Consider the following 18,366-nt stretch of genomic DNA (forward strand, 5'->3'; position numbering starts at 1 on the left):
TATTGACTTTGAGGGCTGAACAACTGAACATATAACACACAGGAATTCCTGAAACTCCGTGTATTTGAACTTTTGTGTGGGCCTCACTCTCAAATTATCTCCAGAGCTGAGGAGAAGCCACCCTCATACAACACAGGTGGCCTTCCTGCCATTCCTCAAACAGCCTGAACTTGTCTCCATTTCAGGTCACTTACATTTGGGCTCTGTCTGCCACAACTGTTCCTGAAAGATGGCAGATCCTTCTCTCTCCCTCTCTCCATTCCTCATGTCAAGGAAAGCCCTGTCACCGGCTCAGAGGGCCCTTCTTATCACTATCTAAAATGGGGACTCTGACGACTCTGTCTCTCCCCTCACCGTGACGTGATACTCCACAGTGGGTGTCTCTGCCTGACTCCACACTCTACATTTGATCCTGATCTAAGTTGACATTCATTTCTGTGAATGTGGGGTTATTATCTTTCTCCTCATCTGCACTGCATACTCTAGGATGGTGGGACTTAGCTTTAACCATCTACCTCCAGTCAAACAAGACACTCCCTGAAAATGGGCACATCACCAACCGCCATTGGCTGAATTCACAGGCCAGGCCTTCCTCAGAGATTTGGTGTGAGGAATTTGGGACTCTATGTGGAGAGAGCCTTAAGGCCCAAACAGGGCAGCTGAGGAGCTGTGAAGAAGAATGACTGTTGCTGCCCCTGAGCCTAGTGCCTGTGACCTGCTCTGTGATCCTCATAAGTAATGTCTGATGTTCACGCCTGCCAGAGAGTAGGCGAGAATGATTTCCAACGTCTTTTCTATGGCTAACCTTCATGACTGTGTGTTTTCCCCCAGTTAGTTCTTCCCATTAGAACTTCTGGATCTGAAGACTTGAGAGCCAAGTTTAGGCCTTGCTGGAAATGATGCCCGAGATGTCCAGTTGCCCAGCTCTGCTGCACTGATAACAGTGTGAAAAGCCTTGTTGGTGGGCAGTGAGATAACCCTTACCAATGCTTTGTGTTCACAGGTGGAGGGTGGGATTTACAAATTGCTCATGAAAAAAAACATAAATAAAATACACTTATTGTGTTTACATTGCATTTGGTTTGATAGAAATCCTGGGTCTCTGTAATGGTGACCTTGAACATCGATGTGGCTTGTCACTAACTTATGCTGATTTTAAGTCCTTTGAGTGTAGGCTGAGGAGTAAATGCAGGAGACTAATACTACATAGCTCCATTGCATGACCTCCAAATTTAGTGAACTGTACAGTGAACTAAAAGCAGTCAGAGGTAGAGTTTATTTGGACTTTATCTTAATTACAAGACTATAGAGAAAAATTTCATAATACCTACCAGAGGCCAATGAGTGAACAGTCCAGTTCAGTTCTAAATGTATCCTAGGAAAACTCGTACCTTTGTTTTGTGTGACGCTTGCCAAATAGTGCTTTAAATATGGGGAATTTGGTGAGGGAGAAATCCAGGGTCACTTAGAGGAGAACAGGAAACTGTGTCCCAAGTCTCAGTCAATTCCTAACCACTCATTACACCTCAGCTCAGATAAAACCATGTGTTAAATGCTGAGTAGAAATGAGAGCACAGAAATTATTGTTCCTTTCACCATTAATGTAAATTTTAAAAGTCCCAGACAGAGCAATTGTTATTTATGATGTAAACACCACCAGGAAGGAGAATAAACTAGTCTGGAAATCACACTCCTCCAGATCCTCATCACAACACAATCTGGAGATGCACGTAAAGAAAAGGAACCCTAGGTGCTGCTACATTGTATTTCTTGTTTTAAGAATGAGAAGCAATTCTGGGTGATATTCATCTTATATTGGTGGACTTCTGTCTGTATAAAATTATACATGATTTTTTTAAATGCCAAGATTTGACAAAGGGAATAGGGAAATTCCAGTCATTTTTACAAGCAAGTGATGAGAGAAGCAAAATACAGGCTCAGAATGAAGAAACAGGTTATATATTCTGTCAGAGCTTTGTAGGTTCACATAGGAGTTGGGCTCATGCAGAGAAACCCACCCATGTGTCGAAGTTTATTTCCCTTCCTGATCCCCCTTCCCCACATGCCCCTCCCCCTCCATTCTCCTACTCTAACCAACTAGAATTCTTTTTGCTCCTTAATTTTCTTATATTTCATTGGTTCTTTATGTTATCCTATCCTTCCCACCCCCCTTTTCCTACAGACATGATTTTTATGTGAAGAACCCCTCAATCCTGAGCATGTCCCAGGACAGGAAAACCATCACAGTGTCCATGGAAGATCCTGGACCTGTTAGAGGTTACTCCCATGGGAACAGCTCTTTGGGGAAACCCGCCATCTTCTCCTGGTAAACTTTATCAAAGACTTCAGCTTGGGCCACTGTGAGGTGATTCTTCCAGTCCCCAGAGATGCCTGGAAAAGATGAAGTAGACGCAGATCAGATCTGGGAGAGGTCTTAAGATGGAGATCTCCTCCCTGCTCTGTCAGGACAGCAGAGTGACCCCTGGGTCATTGGTGAGGCCTTCTCCTCCCTGGACACCATGTGCATTTCCCCTTCTACCTGTCTGGAAAGTGTGTCCTGACTGCCCTTCTCTCCCAAACCATCCTGCACAGAATCCACAAGCAGCGATCCTGGCTATAAATCAGAACATCTGGACTGGAACTAAGTCTGACCACTTGTTTTTTGAGCACTTTGGCCCAAGCTGACAAAATTTCAGACCTGGGTGATGAGAGCAGGTCACACCTAGACTCTCTGCTTTGGCCAATCCCTGTGATCATACCTTCTGCACAAGGAACCCATGTTGACCCCTTGCCAGATCCAGTGGCTCCAGTCCCTGGGGGCCCAGAGTCTCCCAGGATGTCCACTCTCCTTCAGCCAAGTTCCCTGGTGCTTTGAGGCTCTAGGTGAAGGGTCCTTGTTGGTTGGGACTCCATCCCTGGGACTGCCCATTTGCTCTCTCAGCTCCATGACACAGTCTTCTGTTTCAGCTTCAGACTTGCCAGGCTGCCCCCTCCTCAGGGTGTTTACCTTTCCTGCTCCTGACCCCAGAGTGCTGTCCTCGCAGACACCTTCACCTCTGTCCACTGGCCTCACTCAAATGTTTACTCCAATGCAGTGACTCAGTGGGCTCTCAGCTCAGAACCCTACATCTCCATCCTCGTTCATAGCAATGATCAAACCTGAGATGCTCTGTGAACTTCCTTTTTGAATGTGCATAAGGTATGCACTTCTAACATATTAGGGTATGAAATAATTTTCACAAAATGCCTAAGAATTACTGCTTAAAGGAATTATACCGTATATGCTCAATAAATATTTTTTGATAGGATTGATAAAAAATGAGGAATAGACTAGCTTTACAGACAAGGGTTTTAAAAACTCCCTGGAGGGGATACCCATTGACAGTGGTGGTGGTGACATGGGTGCTAAAGATATGGACATGATTCTTATCCTTTACTTATGTGATTACAGCATTATGCATCATATACATTAATTTTCACATAGCAGACTGATCTAATAAATTAATAAAAACATAACAATAGCTAAACCAATGTAAGATGTGCATGTAAACAATACACTCAGATGAATATAAAGTAGCAGCCTATGTCATATGTCATGGCTGTCCTAATACCACACACGACTCCCATTTTCATAGTTATCTTCATTAGTAGAACAACCTTTACTGATTTCTTCTGCTGGGCCTAGGCTCCTCCCCAAGTCCCATCCCCATCTCTGTTTTATGGCTCTGGGTTCCAGGCTCACTGGGTGGCAGAAATCCTGACCTCCTGAATATCCCTTGAAGTACTTAGTATATTGATTCCATGGGTCACCCTTTCAGATCCATGTGAACTGGAGGAATATGGCAAAACAGGTCCTGCCACTACTTGGAGTAGACATTTTCAATAGGCCTGAACCCAAGGGTGGGGACATGATTCGTCTTTCCTCACAGGAAGGAGGCCTTACAATGTCTCATAGCAAATGCCCTCCTCTCCACTCTCTCCAGTCATGTCTTTCTTTGTGTATCTCTCTCTTTAGGGCAGTGCTCTGTGGTAAGTCACCAGTGGAGTGGCCCAGACTCTACCATCTCCAGAACCCCCCTCGTCCCCAAGAAGGGGTCAACCTTCTCCAGGTACCGGCAGCCCATCCCAGTCCCATGAACACAGTTTTCCTGAAGGGCACGAGAGGCTTTCTGGGCCATGAAGGATTCAAGTTGAAATGTCCCAACACCTGCATTCTCAGTGCCGGGGGTAAACACAGGAATGCCCACGTAGTCTAACCCATTCTGAAACCAGGGCATTTACCTTTTCTTGTAATTAAGAAAGGCTTAGTGAATAAAGCTTCAGGCAAAGTTTCAAAGTTGGACATCTTGTTTTGTTTCATGACTTGGAAGGAGCTGTTCTTGAGGACGGAGTCCAGTTCTTCTGGACTCAACTTCTTTCCCAGGAACTGACAGATCCTCTCTATGGCGCTTCTTGGGTCCTACGTGTGAACATGAAGAGGGAAGCTGTGAACGGCAGGACAGCAGGACTTGGAGGATGGGAAGGGGTGTTAGGAGGGCTGTGGGAGGAAGAGGAGGGGAATGATATCAGGATGGGAGAAGCCAGCTGGGGACGCCAGAGGAGGGAGGCAGAGACAGGGCCAGCAGAGGGCGTGAGGTGTGTGGTGATGTGGAGATCACAGGGGCTTCCCAGGAGGCTGAGTCAGGACACCCCAAAGGCAGGGGCTGGGGTTTCTAAGGAGACACCTGAGATTTCAAGATAAGGCAGGGAGACAAAGTGCCCAAAGGCTAATCCTCTCCCCAAGTGATCCTGCGTCCCTTGACTGACACTTAATAACACACGGGGCTTTACAATGTCTCCTTAACTTGACCCCATGATTATGGATGGGTTTTCCTGGGAGATAACAGCAAGGAAACAGGTCATTATGAGAAGAAGGGATTTCCTTGGAGACCTAGAGCTCCTGTCAGCACCATAGTCCTTTATTATAGTCATGTTTTCAGGAGCCCCAGTCACTGAGTGACAAGAAGACCCAACTGTGCCAATAATGGAAGAACATGCTGTTGGTTGGAGAGGAGAATCCCAGGCAGTGTGCAGCTTGCTGCTGAGGTGGCTGACATGGCACCAAGGCTCCTCCCTGAGGACCGGCCTCATGCTGAGGACACAGCAGAACAGGAAGCAGCTGCAGGAAGGTGACCAGGGTCCCTTCTCCAGGGGAAACAGATGCCTGAGCCTGTGGCACCTTCTCTGTCCCCAAGACACACCCACAGGACAAGGGTTTTCTAAGGTCTGCTCACTCCTTTACTTTTTGTTCATTTTTGACCACTTCTGAAAATGCTTGTAAATATTTTAAAGCTTCCCATTCTGTGTGGACCTGTGAGCCTCCCACAGAGCCCCGTGCATCTCTGTGCCGTTCATGGGCAGTTTTTTCTGCACCAGCAGAAAAATAACGTTAAGCTAAGTACCTCCTCAAAATGTGACGATCCAGTCAGTGTAAGTGGACATCTGCAAACTCAGATGAGAGTATTTATTTAGTTGGGAATATTCAACATCCTCTCCATTTGCTATTTTGAAATATATACTTAGTTACTCTTCTCTACGGTTGCCACCCTGTGCCTCAGGTCACTGGAAGTCATTGCTGTTCCCAGCTGTACCCTGCACCCACCCATCAGGGCTGAGCTCATCCACAGGCCCTGCCTGTTACTCCAGCCCCTGACCCCTCACAATAGTCACCCAAAGTGGCACCTCACATTCATATCACTTTGTCAGTCAAGGGGGAAGACAGAAAGGTGGACCTAACTCTGGGATTAGTGCTTTCTGCCCCACCCCTTCTGATGGCTAGGTTTCTGGGAACAGACAAGGTCCTGCAGGCAGAGAACTGAGCAGGCCCAGGGGGTGGCATAAGCCGTGGCACTCTTCTGGGTTTGTGAGAAGGCCCTTTAGATGATGCCAGAATCAATAGTTTGGAAGATATGAAGAAAGATCTTGGAACTTAGGGAGGGTCTCACAGAAGCTGGAAAATGGAGGCCAAAGTTCATCTCCTCTCAGTGACCTTCACAGCCTATGCTTTGACAGGAAACATGAAGGGGACACCCTGAAGACCAGGGACATCGGGGAGAGAGAGGATGTTGGGATGCTATAGGTGCCGACTATGAGAGGGCGCTCACCTTCTGCAGCTCTTCATAACTCAGCAGCAGGACGTTCTCCCTGTCTCTCATGGACATCCAGCCCCGAATGTGCTCGAACCATGATCCATAGGGCACTGTGGGGCAGGCACAGGGGTGCAGGTTACACACTGTCAAAACAGGTCTGAGCCATCTGTGTCACACTACACATATTGACAGCTTGATTCACGTATAATTGATAAATGCTGCTGAAAATAAGTAATGCAATAGAGAAGGGGACCTTTTCTGAATTCATTCTATGGAACTAGTAGCATACTGATACCCAACTGGGAAACACAGATTAAGTAAGAAAACAACAGACCAATATTTCTGCTGAACATAGATACAGAACAGCTTATTAAAATTTCAGCAAATCCTATTCAGCATTAAGATTATACTCAGGACATGTTGTGTTCACACTTTAAGATTGTACATCAAGAGATGTTGATTTCCATCCAGGGATGTAAGGTTGGGTCAACACAGGGAAATCCATAAATGTATTTCACCACATCAATAGAATTTGCCTTGACAGAGGAACTTGGCTGAGCATCATGAGGGCTGTGTGTGACAAACCCCAAGCCAACATCATGCTAAATGGGGAAAATCTGGAAGCATCTCTCCTAATATCAGGAACAAGACAAGGATGTCCACTTTCACCACTGCCATTCAACAGAGCTCTAGAGACTCGAGCCAGAGGTGTTGGCAGAGAAGGGAATCAAAACCTCACCAGTGGGAAAGAAAGAAGCCGCGTTATCACTGTTCGCAGGTGATAGGAGGCTCTGCTGTGAACACCCAAGAACCTTTCCCAAAAAACTCCTAGAACTGATCAATTGAGGAAAATAGCAAGACAAAAAAATCAACATTAATAAACAAGCACTTTTCTTCATCACGAGAATGAATCTGCTGAGGAAGAATTCAAGAATGCAATTCCTTTCACAAAGGTTTCAACAAATACCCAGGTAGTGGAATGTGATGGTGCATGCCTATATCCCAGATACTCAGGAGGCTGAGGCAGGAGGATCGAGAGTTCAAAGGCAGCCTCAGCAACTTAGGGAAGCCCTCTGTCTAGATAAAGTATGAAAAGGGGCTGGGGATGTGGCTCAGTCATAGAGCACTTGACTAGCACCTGCAGAGCCCTGGGTCTAATCCCCAGTGCCATAGAATAATAATAATAATAATGCTGAAGTTATCATGTTTTAAAGTCTAACCAGTCTCAAGTCATACTGAAGAGGTATAGTAACAAAAAAGTTTGCTAATATCAAAACATTCACTGAGATCAGTAGATTAGAATAGAAGACTCAGAGACAGACCCACACAGATGGAGTCAAATGATCCTCAAGAAAGACACGAAAAGCAAATTTTGGAGAAAACAAACCCTATTTAATAAATGGTGCTTGGAAAACTGAACATCTACAGGTAGAAGAATGAAGCTAAATCCTGCAGAAAAATCAACACCAAGTGGATCAAAAAACAGGAATTAGACCATAAACACCGAAACTACTAGTGGAAATGATAGTGCCTATCCTCCGACCTGTAGGTGCAAGCATTACTTCTGTAAGACTCCTAGTGTTCAGGAAAGGCCAGGAGTTGATAAATGGAGACGCTCAAGTTGAAAAGCTTGTGCACATTGAGGAGATGACACAGAGAGAGAGGGCTCACAGAAGGGAGCAAAACCTCTTCCAGCCAATTTTTCTTACAGAAGATTAACATGCAGAACATAAAAAGAACTCAAAAATAAGTTTGTTATTATTATTTCTTTCTTCTAATTAGTTATACATACAGTAGAATGCATTTTGATTCATTGTACACAAACGGAACACAACTTTTCATTTCTCTGGTTGTGCAGGAAGTAGAGTCCCACCACGTCTGCACTCACACATGGACTTAGGGTAATGATGTCCATCTCATTCCACTGTCTTTCCTGCCCTCATGTCTCCTCCCCTGCTTTTCCCAATCAAAGTTCCTCTATTCTTTCATTGACCACCGCCCTTGTCCCTTTTGGTTCAGGATCCACTTATCACAGAGAACATTTGGCCTTTGTTTTTTTAGGATTGGCTTACTTTACATACCATGATATTCTAAACCTCCATCCATTTACCTGCAGATGCTATGATTTTATTCTCTATTAATGCGGAGTAATAGTCCATTGTGTATAAGTGCCACAGCTTCTTTATCCATTCATCTGTTGAAGGGCATCTATGTTGCTTCCAAGTTTATCTATCATGAATTGAGCTGGTATAAATACTGATGTGGCTGTGTCACTATAGTCTGCTGATTTTAAGTCCTCTGGGTAAAAACCAAGGAGTGGAATAAATGGGTCAAATATGGTTCCATTCCAAGTTTTCTAAGGAATCTCTATACTGCTTTCCAGAGTAGTTGCACCAATTTTCAGTGCCACCAGCAATGTATGAGTGTGCCTTTTCCCCTTACCACCTCCTACCACACTTCTTCTTGCTTGTATTTTTGAAAATTGACATTATGACTGGAGTGAGATGAAATCTTAGAGTAGTTTTGATTTGCATTTCTCAACTTGCTGAACATTTTTTCATGTATTTGTTGATTGATTGTATATCTTCTGAGAAGTGCCTGTTTGGTTCCTTAGCCCACTTATTGATTGGGATAAGACCAAAAAACTTAACACCAAAAACCAAATAACCAAATCAACAGATGGGAAATCACAATCATTTCTCAAAAGAAGAAATACAATGGCCTACAATTGTATGAAGAAAATTTCAACTTCTTTAACAACAAGAGAAAAGCAAATAGAAACTACATGGAGATCGTGTCTCTCTCCAGTTACAATGGCAATCATAAAGAACACAAATAGGAGTAAACACTGGGAGGGACTGAGTGAAAAGGAGCACATACACACTATCAGGATTGGAGATTAGTACAACACCATGGATATCAGTCTGAAGTTTCCTCAAAAGACTAGGAATGGAGCCAGCGTGTGCCCTAATCATAGAACTCCTGGGGATCCATCAAAACAAAGATAGCACACTATAGCAACACATGCCCCCCAGGTGGATAGCAGTTCAACTCCCAGCAGCTGAGCTATGGGACCAGCCTTGGTGTCCACTGATGAATGGATACAGAGAATGTGGTTCATACACAATGGATTTTACTCATCATAAAGAAGGACTAAATTATGTCACTTTGAGGAAAATGGATGGAACTGGAGACCAGCATGCTGACTGAAACAAGCCAGACTCACAGAGTCAAGGGTTGTCTGCTTTCTCTCATATGTGGAAAATACGCAGAAGAAGAATAAAATAGATATACCAAAAAACAAGAGAAAGACCAGCAGAATAGAGGACACAGACCTGTATGTGAAGAACACTCACCGTTTCCTTGGATGAACCATTGAAAATACTGTTCCAGTGACTCTGGTTGCTTACATAGTTTCATCATAGACCGATGATAATAACCTGACACAAGAACATCTTTGGGATTTCTCATGATATATATCACCTTAAATCAGGGAAAATGAGAAAAATCAGTCTCAGTCAGTCATTTCCCCACCTTGATCTTGATCTTTCCCTGGGCAGTTCTTCCTTAATCTTTATTAAACAAGATCGATTCCTTTAATAAAATATTATAGCGTTCATTCACCAAATACACATCTTAACGTTCCTATTACATGGTCATGTGCCAGGAGTAGAGGGGGAAGACCTTGTCTCTTCTTTCTGGGATGCTTGTCTACTCTTCCTGGGAAGCTGCTGGAAAGTTTTAAATGGTAAGTGGTGAGGGGTGTGTGTGCTTTCCCACAATGACCACTAACAGCACACTGGATTAATAAATTATGGAATATTCAGATTCATAGCACATACAGCATTCTCACACTCAAGACCATTGATGAGTCTCACATGTATGACATCCAGACAGTATGCAAGCATTCATAGAAAATTCAGGAATAAGCAAAAGTAATCTGTGGCTGTAAGTCTAGGGAGTTTGCCCTCAGGTGGTGGGCACTGATGGTAGACGGAGACTTTCTGGATTATAGAAATGTTGTACATCTGGTCTGCATGATAGTTGACCTACTGTGGGCATTTGTTCATATGAAGAGGCTCTTGTTTACGATTAGTGAACACACACACACACACACACACACACACCCACCACGTGGTACTTAATCATTAGAAACTAACTTTGTATTTGCGCCAACTTTCTTGGAGTTTTTCTTGGAGGACTTATGTCGCTACAGGCCTCAGTTTTCTCAGGCAGAGGCTAAAGGAATCCAACAGGAGACATGCAAATGGGTCTATTGGAGCAGCCTCACTGTTAGGCACTTTGTGACATTTCCAAGACACTTGGTTATCATTCTATGATCTTGGCATCATTTAAACTTAAAACATGAAAAAAATCAGAAGTCAACCTTAAGAAAGGATCTTCCTGAATATAGTCTTTGGCATGTAAGATCTTGGATAACCACTGTCTGTGCTGATCATCCATCAGCCATGGGGAGGCTGGAGAGGCTGCTGATCTCAGAGCACAGTGACGTGGTAATGACGCAAGCCCTGACTCCTAGCAGTCCCCTGGATGTGAGCATTCATCAGTGTATGCAGGCTCTGCTCCCCACATATGGGCAACACTGACTTGGGTGCTTCCTCGAACCTGGCAGGAGGCTGTTATTGAGTGAGATTGGCGGACATGTGTAAGAGCTGTATGCAGGAACACTCTAGTGTAGATGCAGTTATAATTCTGGTTACACATGGAATGTGGTTTTCTAAGATTCTGACTTGAGCCAGTCGTATTACCCCTGAATTCAGGTGAGGCTAATCTGCAGAATGGTCCAACATCCTTGCACTCAAGAGTGGTCTGGCACATTATAATGAAGATGCCCAACATACAGAATAAGGAGAGAATTTTAAAAGCTACAAGAGAAAGGAAGCAGATCACATTTAGGGATAAGCCAATCAGGATAACAGCTGATCTTTCAACACAGACTCTGAAAGCCAGAAGATCCTGGAATAACATATTTCAAACACTGAAAGAAAATGGGTTCCAACCAAGAATTGTGTTTCCAGCGAAATTAAGCTTCAGGATGGAAGATGAAATTAAAACCTTCCACGATAAACAAAAGTTAAAAGAATTTGCAGCTAGAAAACCATCTCTTCAAAACATCCTTGGCAAAACATTACAGGAAGAGGAAATGGAAAATAACAATGAAAACCAACAGTGGGAGGTAAGACACTAAAGGGGGGAAAATAATCAAAGTGGAAAACAAACCATGTTTAGTAACATAAATAAACAAATATGGCTGGAAGAACAACCCATATCTCAATAATAACCCTAAACGTTAATGGCTTAAACTCACCAATCAAGAGACACAGGCTAGTAGAATGGATCACAAAACAAGACCCAACAATATGCTGCCTACAGGAGACGCATTTGATAGGAAAAGACATACATAGGCTGAAGGTGAAAGGTTGGGAAAAATCATATCACTCATATGGACTTCGGAAACAAGCAGGAGTATCCATACTCATATCAAATAAAATAGATTTCAAGCCAAAGTTAATCAAAAGGGATAAAGAGGGACACTACATACTGCTCAAGGGAACCATACACCAACAAGACATAACAATCATAAATATATATGCCCCAAACAATGGTGCAGCTATGTTCATCAAACAAACTCTTCTCAAGTTCAAGAGTCTAATAGACCACCATACAATAATCATGGGAGACTTCAACACACCTCTCTCACCACTGGACAGATCTTCCAAACAAAAGTTGAATAAGGAAACTATAGAACTCAATAACACAATTAATAACCTAGACTTAATTGACATAAATAGAATATACCACCCAACATCAAGCAGTTACACTTTTTTCTCAGCAGCACATGGATCCTTCTCAAAAATAGATCATATATTATGTCACAGGGAAACTCTTAGACAATATAAAGGAGTAGAGATAATACCATGCATCCTATCTGATCATAATGGAATGGAACTGAAAATCAACGATAAAAGAAGGAAGGAAAAAGAATACATCACTTGGAGAATGAACAATAGGTTACTGAATGATCAATGGGTTATAGAAGACATCAAGGAGGAAATTAAAAAATTCTTAGAGATTAATGAAAACACAGACACAACATATCGGAATCTATGGGACACATTGAAAGCAGTTCTAAGAGGAAAATTCATTGCTTGGAGTTCATTCCTTAAAAAAAGAAAAAACCAACAAATAAATGATCTCATACTTCATCTCAAAATCCTAGAAAAAGAAGAGCAAAACAACAGCAAAAGAAGTAGAAGGCAAGAAATAATTAAAATCAGAGCTGAAATTAATGAAATCGAAACAAAAGAAACAATTGAAAAAATTGACAAAACTAAAAGTTGGTTCTTTGAAAAAATAAACAAAATCGACAGACCCTTGGCATGCTAGCGAAGAGAAGAAGAGAGAGAACTCAAATCACTAACATACGGGATGAAAGAGGCAATATCACAACAGACACTTCAGAAATACAGAAGATAATCAAAAATTATTTTGAATCCTTATACTCCAATAAATTAGAAGATAGTGAAGGCATCGATAAATTTCTTAAGTCATATGATCTGCCCAGATTGAGTCAGGAGGATATAGACAACCTAAACAGACCAATATCAATTGAGGAAATAGAAGAAACCATCAAAAGACTACCAACTAAGAAAAGCCCAGGACCGGATGGGTATACAGCAGAGTTTTACAAAACCTTTAAAGAGGAACTAATACCAATACTTTTCAAGCTACTTCGGGAAATAGAAAAAGAGGGAGAACTTCCAAATTCATTCTACGAGGCCAACATCACCCTGATACCTAAACCAGACAAAGACACTTCAAAGAAAGAAAACTACAGACCAATATCTCTAATGAACCTAGATGCAAAAATCCTCAATAAAATTCTGGCCACTCGGATACAAAAACATATCAAAAAAATTGTGCACCATGATCAAGCAGGATTCATCCCTGGGATGCAAGGCTGGTTCAATATACGGAAATCAATAAATGTTATTCACCACATCAATAGACTTAAAAATAAGAACCATATGATCATCTCGATAGATGCGGAAAAAGCATTCGACAAAGTACAGCATCCCTTTATGTTCAAAACTCTAGAAAAACTGGGGATAACAGGAACATACCTCAATATTGTAAAAGCAATCTATGCTAAGCCTCAGGCTAGCATCATTCTGAATGGAGAAAAATTGAAGGCATTCCCTCTAAAATCTGGAACAAGACAGGGATGCCCTCTCTCACCACTTCTGTTCAACATAGTTCTCGAAACACTGGCCAGAGCAATTAGACAGACGAAAGAAATTAAAGGCATCAAAATAGGAAAAGAAGAACTTAAATTATCACTATTTGCAGATGACATGATTCTATACCTAGCAGACCCAAAAGGGTCTACAAAGAAACTATTAGAGCTAATAAATGAATTCAGCAAAGTGGCAGGATATAAAATCAACACGCATAAATCAAAGGCATTCCTGTATATCAGCGACAAATCCTCTGAAAAGGAAATGAGGACAACCACTCCATTCACAATATCTTCAAAAAAAATAAAATACTTGGGAATCAACCTAACAAAAGAGGTGAAAGACTTATACAATGAAAACTACAGAACCCTAAAGAGAGAAATAGAAGAAGATCTTAGAAGATGGAAAAATATACCCTGTTCATGGATAGGCAGAACTAACATCATCAAAATGGCGATATTACCAAAAGTTCTCTATAGGTTTAATGCAATGCCAATCAAAATCCCAACGGCATTTCTTGTAGAAATAGAGAAAGCAATCATGAAATTCATATGGAAAAATAAAAGACCCAGAATAGCAAAAACAATGCTAAGCAGGAAGTGTGAATCAGGCGGTATAGCGATACCAGACTTCAAACTATACTACAGAGCAATAGTAACAAAAACAGCATGGTACTGGTACCAAAACAGGCGGGTGGACCAATGGTACAGAATAGAGGACACAGAAACCAATCCACAAAACTACAACTACCTTATATTTGATAAAGGGGCTAAAAGCATGCAATGGAGGAAGGATAGCATCTTCAACAAATGGTGCTGGGAAAACTGGAAATCCATATGCAACAAAATGAAACTGAATCCCTTTCTCTCGCCATGCACAAAAGTTAATTCAAAATGGATCAAGGAGCTTGATATCAAATCAGAGACACGCTGTCTGATAGAAGAAAAAGTTGGCTACGATCTACAGTCGGTGGGGTCGGGCTCCAAATTCCTCAATAGGACACCCATAGCACAAAAGTTAATAACTAGAATCAACAAATGGGACTTACTCAAACTAAAAAGTTTTTTCTCAGCAAAAGATACAATAAGAGAGGTAAATAGAGAGCCTACATCCTGGGAACAAATCTTTACTCCTCACACTTCAGATAGAGCCCTAATATCCAGAGTATACAAAGAACTCAAAAAATTAGACAATAAGAGAACAAACAACCCAATCAACAAATGGGCCAAGGACCTGAACAGACACTTCTCAGAGGAGGACATACAATCAATCAACAAGTACATGAAAAAATGCTCACCATCTCTAGCTGTCAGAGAAATGCAAATCAAAACCACCCTAAGATACCATCTCACTCCAGTTAGATTGGCAGCCATTATGAAGTCAAACAACAACAAGTGCTGGCGAGGATGTGGGGAAAAGGGTACACTTGTACATTGCTGGTGGGACTGCAAATTGGTGCAGCCAATTTGGAAAGCAGTATGGAGATTTCTTGGAAAGCTGGGAATGGAGCCACCATTTGACCCAGCTATTCCCCTTCTCGGTCTATTCCCTAAAGACCTAAAAAGAGCATGCTACAGGGACACTGCTACATCGATGTTCATAGCAGCACAATTCACAATAGCTAGACTGTGGAACCAACCTAGATGCCCTTCAATGGATGAATGGATAAAAAAAGTGTGGCATTTATACACAATGGAGTATTACTCTGCATTAAAAAATGACAAAATCATAGAATTTGCAGGGAAATGGATGGCATTAGAGCAGATTATGCTAAGTGAAGCTAGCCAATCCCTAAAAAACAAATGCCAAATGTCTTCTTTGATATAAGGAGAGTAACTAAGAACAGAGTAGGGTCGAAGAGCATGAGAAGAAGATTAACATTAAACAGGGATGAGAGGTGGGAGGGAAAGGGAGAGAGAAGGGAAAATGCATGGAAATGGAAGGAGACCCTCAGAGTTATACAAAAGTACATACAAGAGGAAGTGAGGGGAAGGGGAAAAATAATACAAGGGGGACAAACGAATGTCAGTAGAGGGGGCAGAGAGAGAAGAGGGGAGGGGAGGGGAGGGGAGGGGGGATAGTAGAGGATAGGAAAGGCAGCAGAATACAACAGACACTAGTATGGCAATATGTAAATCAATGGATGTGTAACTGATGTGATTCTGCAATCTGTATATGGGGTAAAAATGGGAGCTCATAACCCACTTGAATCAAATTGTGAAATATGATATATTAAGAACTATGTAATGTTTTGAACAGCCAACAATAAAAAATTAAAAAACAACAACAACAACAACAACAAAAAAGAAACATAAAAAAAAAAAAAGAGTGGTCTGGTTGTGGCCACATGAACCTAAATAATATCTGGGAATGGCTGTCTCACCCAATCCACCCAGTGAGCACACACCCCAGCAAGATCTGCAGGGTGACCTAGGCACATGGAAGGGGAAAGCATGGGCTGAACATTAGGCACTGACCTTGGCCTTGGAAGTGAATAGAGACTTGGGGAAGAGATGGAAGGGGAGGTGAGAGGACATGAGCCGTGGACCTTCTCTCTCATTTAACAGTTTGTAACCCACATCTGTCTCTATCCAGGGTGAGCGTTCCCAGGTGGGCACAGATCGAATCCACTTGGTATCACCATGGGAGTGAATCAGGCAGAGAATTTCAATCATCCAGTTGGTTCCTAGAGAAGGAAGGAAAAGTGATGGTCGCTCACTTCAACCTGGCTTGTGAACAAAACTTATGATAAAATACATAACATGCACTTTACCATCTGCCCATTTTAAGCATGCCATGGGGTGGTGCTGAGCAGTGTTCAGCATGTTCCTGCTGTTGCTCAGCCGATGTCCAGAAGCTTTTTGTCTGAAAAACTGAAACTCTCTGCTCCTTAACAACATTTCCCTACTAATTCCATCTTTCAGGCCCTGGAACCCACCATGGGGCTCTCTGTTTCTGTGAACTTGACTACACTTTGCCCCAGGGATTCCTATACTATTTGTCCTTTTGTGCCCATCAGACTGCACTTAGCATGAGTCCCAGTATTGACCTATATTGTAGAAGGAGTCAGCCTGTGTCCTGGTTAAGGCTGAATCTTACTCCATTGTATCAACTCGCCACATTTTGTTTACGCGTTAAACTACCAGTGGATATTTGGATGCTTGCAACCCTTGGCTCTTGGCTGAGATCCTTCTAATATGTCCCAACTTCCCTTGACTTTCCAACCTCCTGTCCCTTCAAAGGTCATTGGCTCCAATCCTCGCCCAGTTTGCTGTGATCCTGCTCCATGCCCTTCTCCTGTAGGTGCATGACACATGTCCTTTCAGTCCCTTGAATTTTCCAGGCTCTTTCTGATTTCAAGTCCACGCTGACCCTCCTGCTCTACAGTACCCCTCCACCACATGACCTCCATTCCAACTTTTCCTTCCTGTTGAGCTGGTATTTCACCAGTAGGTCTTCACAGGTCACCCTATTCCACACCCTTCTCCGTGCCACCACACAAATGCCCAAATCTGCTTAGGATTCACTCCTATATCTCACTCTAATACCTCAGACGACCCCTGCTGAGCACTTATGTCACTCTGTCCTAGTCTGGATGCAAGTGGCCTGGGGCACTGCCTCTTCTTCCCCAAAGTAGGGCTCACTGGCATGGAGAGGTCAGGCCATCCATCTGCTGTGTAAGCGAGAAACGCAGCCAACGCCTTTCCCATTGATGGTCCCTGTCCTGTTTCCTTACCTGATTTGGGGTAGGTCACCAATACTGTGTCTTCATCCTTTATCACAAACTGAGCACATGCTTCTTTCAAAACTTCATAGCTAAAACCAACCACAGAGAAAGGTAACCCTTCAAACCACAAGTAGCCATCTGTCATGGTGATGAGCTCTCTGTGCGAGGTGAAGGGGTTCAAGCTGTATCCACCATTGGATGTTGGGGGAGGTACTGGGAGGCTGGACTTTGAAGTAAAGTCAAAAGAATCATTAACTTTTCATGTTGTCAAATTAACTGGGTGATTAAACAAAATTGTGACTGGTGATCAAAGTTTCTTTTTATTGAGCAATTTAGGAATCATTCAGGGAACGACAGGATCAGGATGGGAGCATGAGTTCATAGACAGGACCCCATGGCAAGTGCTGCAAAATAACCCCACTGAGCAATGTGTGGGGCCTGAAGAAAGCCATTTTTTTGTTTATATTTGTTTTGAAGAGTTTTCAAAATAGAAATTTTACATGAAATCAATAGATACAGTGTAAGAATAATAGCCTGGAAGGACTTTGTGGAACTGTGGATGGAAGACTCTTGACTCTAAAGCACAAGAACCTGCTTCAGAGTCAGCAGACAGAGGGCTGGACTATCACTGGACTCCAGGGTCCAGTCCTCCCTTTCCTCTGATTCACATGTGGGAGTGGGTTGCATGCTGTCAGGATTTAGGGACTGAGATGAGGGAATCTTCATATCTATCACATCAAAGATCCATCGAAGCTCTGTTTCTTCCTTGGTTGAGCACTCTCAGTGCCCAGGGGACTCGGGGACCAACAGCTCCACATGTTCAAGCAACACGCCCATCCAGGGGGCCCATAATAGTGACCTACTGATTCCAGGAATGCTGAAAGATGCACCTACATTTTTGTCGGTTCCCATGGGCTTCTGTCAGCTACAAGGAAAACCAGCTGATCAATGACGTAAACCCCACATTGAAGGCAACAGGGTTTCCTGTAGATGTTGATGATCAGGAACAAGAACACTTTCCACTCTTCCTGCTGATTCCTGGGAGAATCAATAGACTGAGCACTTGTGTGTTGAACTAGGAGCTGTGGACACTGAATCTAGATCTATGTGGCCACAGACTGCTGTGTGCATCCTGGGGAGAATGACCAACAGTCGGGGCACGGGTATTCGTCTGGCTGAAGGCAGAGAGGAACTGAGTCAGGCAAAGTTGCAGGGGCACATGTGCTCTGGACAGACAGAACACTGGGCCCAT

The 18,366-nt window shown here is 42.9% G+C and overlaps 1 protein-coding gene across 1 annotated transcript; it reads right to left on the reverse strand.

Annotated features, from left to right (window-relative positions):
* Positions 1-2,278: 2,278 nt before the first annotated feature.
* On the reverse strand, positions 2,279-17,259 carry LOC139702665 (sulfotransferase 2A1-like). The gene is made up of 6 exons (XM_071604249.1): positions 17,124-17,259; positions 15,865-16,073; positions 9,485-9,611; positions 6,144-6,238; positions 4,282-4,459; positions 2,279-2,391 (listed from the first exon to the last, which is right to left on the reverse strand). Exons 1-6 carry the CDS (start codon positions 17,257-17,259, stop codon positions 2,279-2,281), a joined length of 858 nt encoding a protein of 285 aa, XP_071460350.1.
* Positions 17,260-18,366: the final 1,107 nt, after the last annotated feature.

This window comes from Marmota flaviventris, chromosome 18, assembly GCF_047511675.1.
Source record: "Marmota flaviventris isolate mMarFla1 chromosome 18, mMarFla1.hap1, whole genome shotgun sequence".
Lineage (NCBI taxonomy): Eukaryota > Metazoa > Chordata > Mammalia > Rodentia > Sciuridae > Marmota > Marmota flaviventris.

Coding starts and splice junctions, on each gene's coding strand:
- LOC139702665 (XM_071604249.1), bottom strand. CDS start 17,259: ATGACAGATGGCTACTTGTGGTTTGAAGGGTTACCTTTCTCTGTGGTT. Junction 16,074..17,123: donor GGTGACCTACCCCAAATCAG/GTAAGGAAACAG, acceptor TTCCTTCTCTAG/GAACCAACTGGATGATTGAA. Junction 4,460..6,143: donor GTTATGAAGAGCTGCAGAAG/GTGAGCGCCCTC, acceptor GTTCACACGTAG/GACCCAAGAAGCGCCATAGA.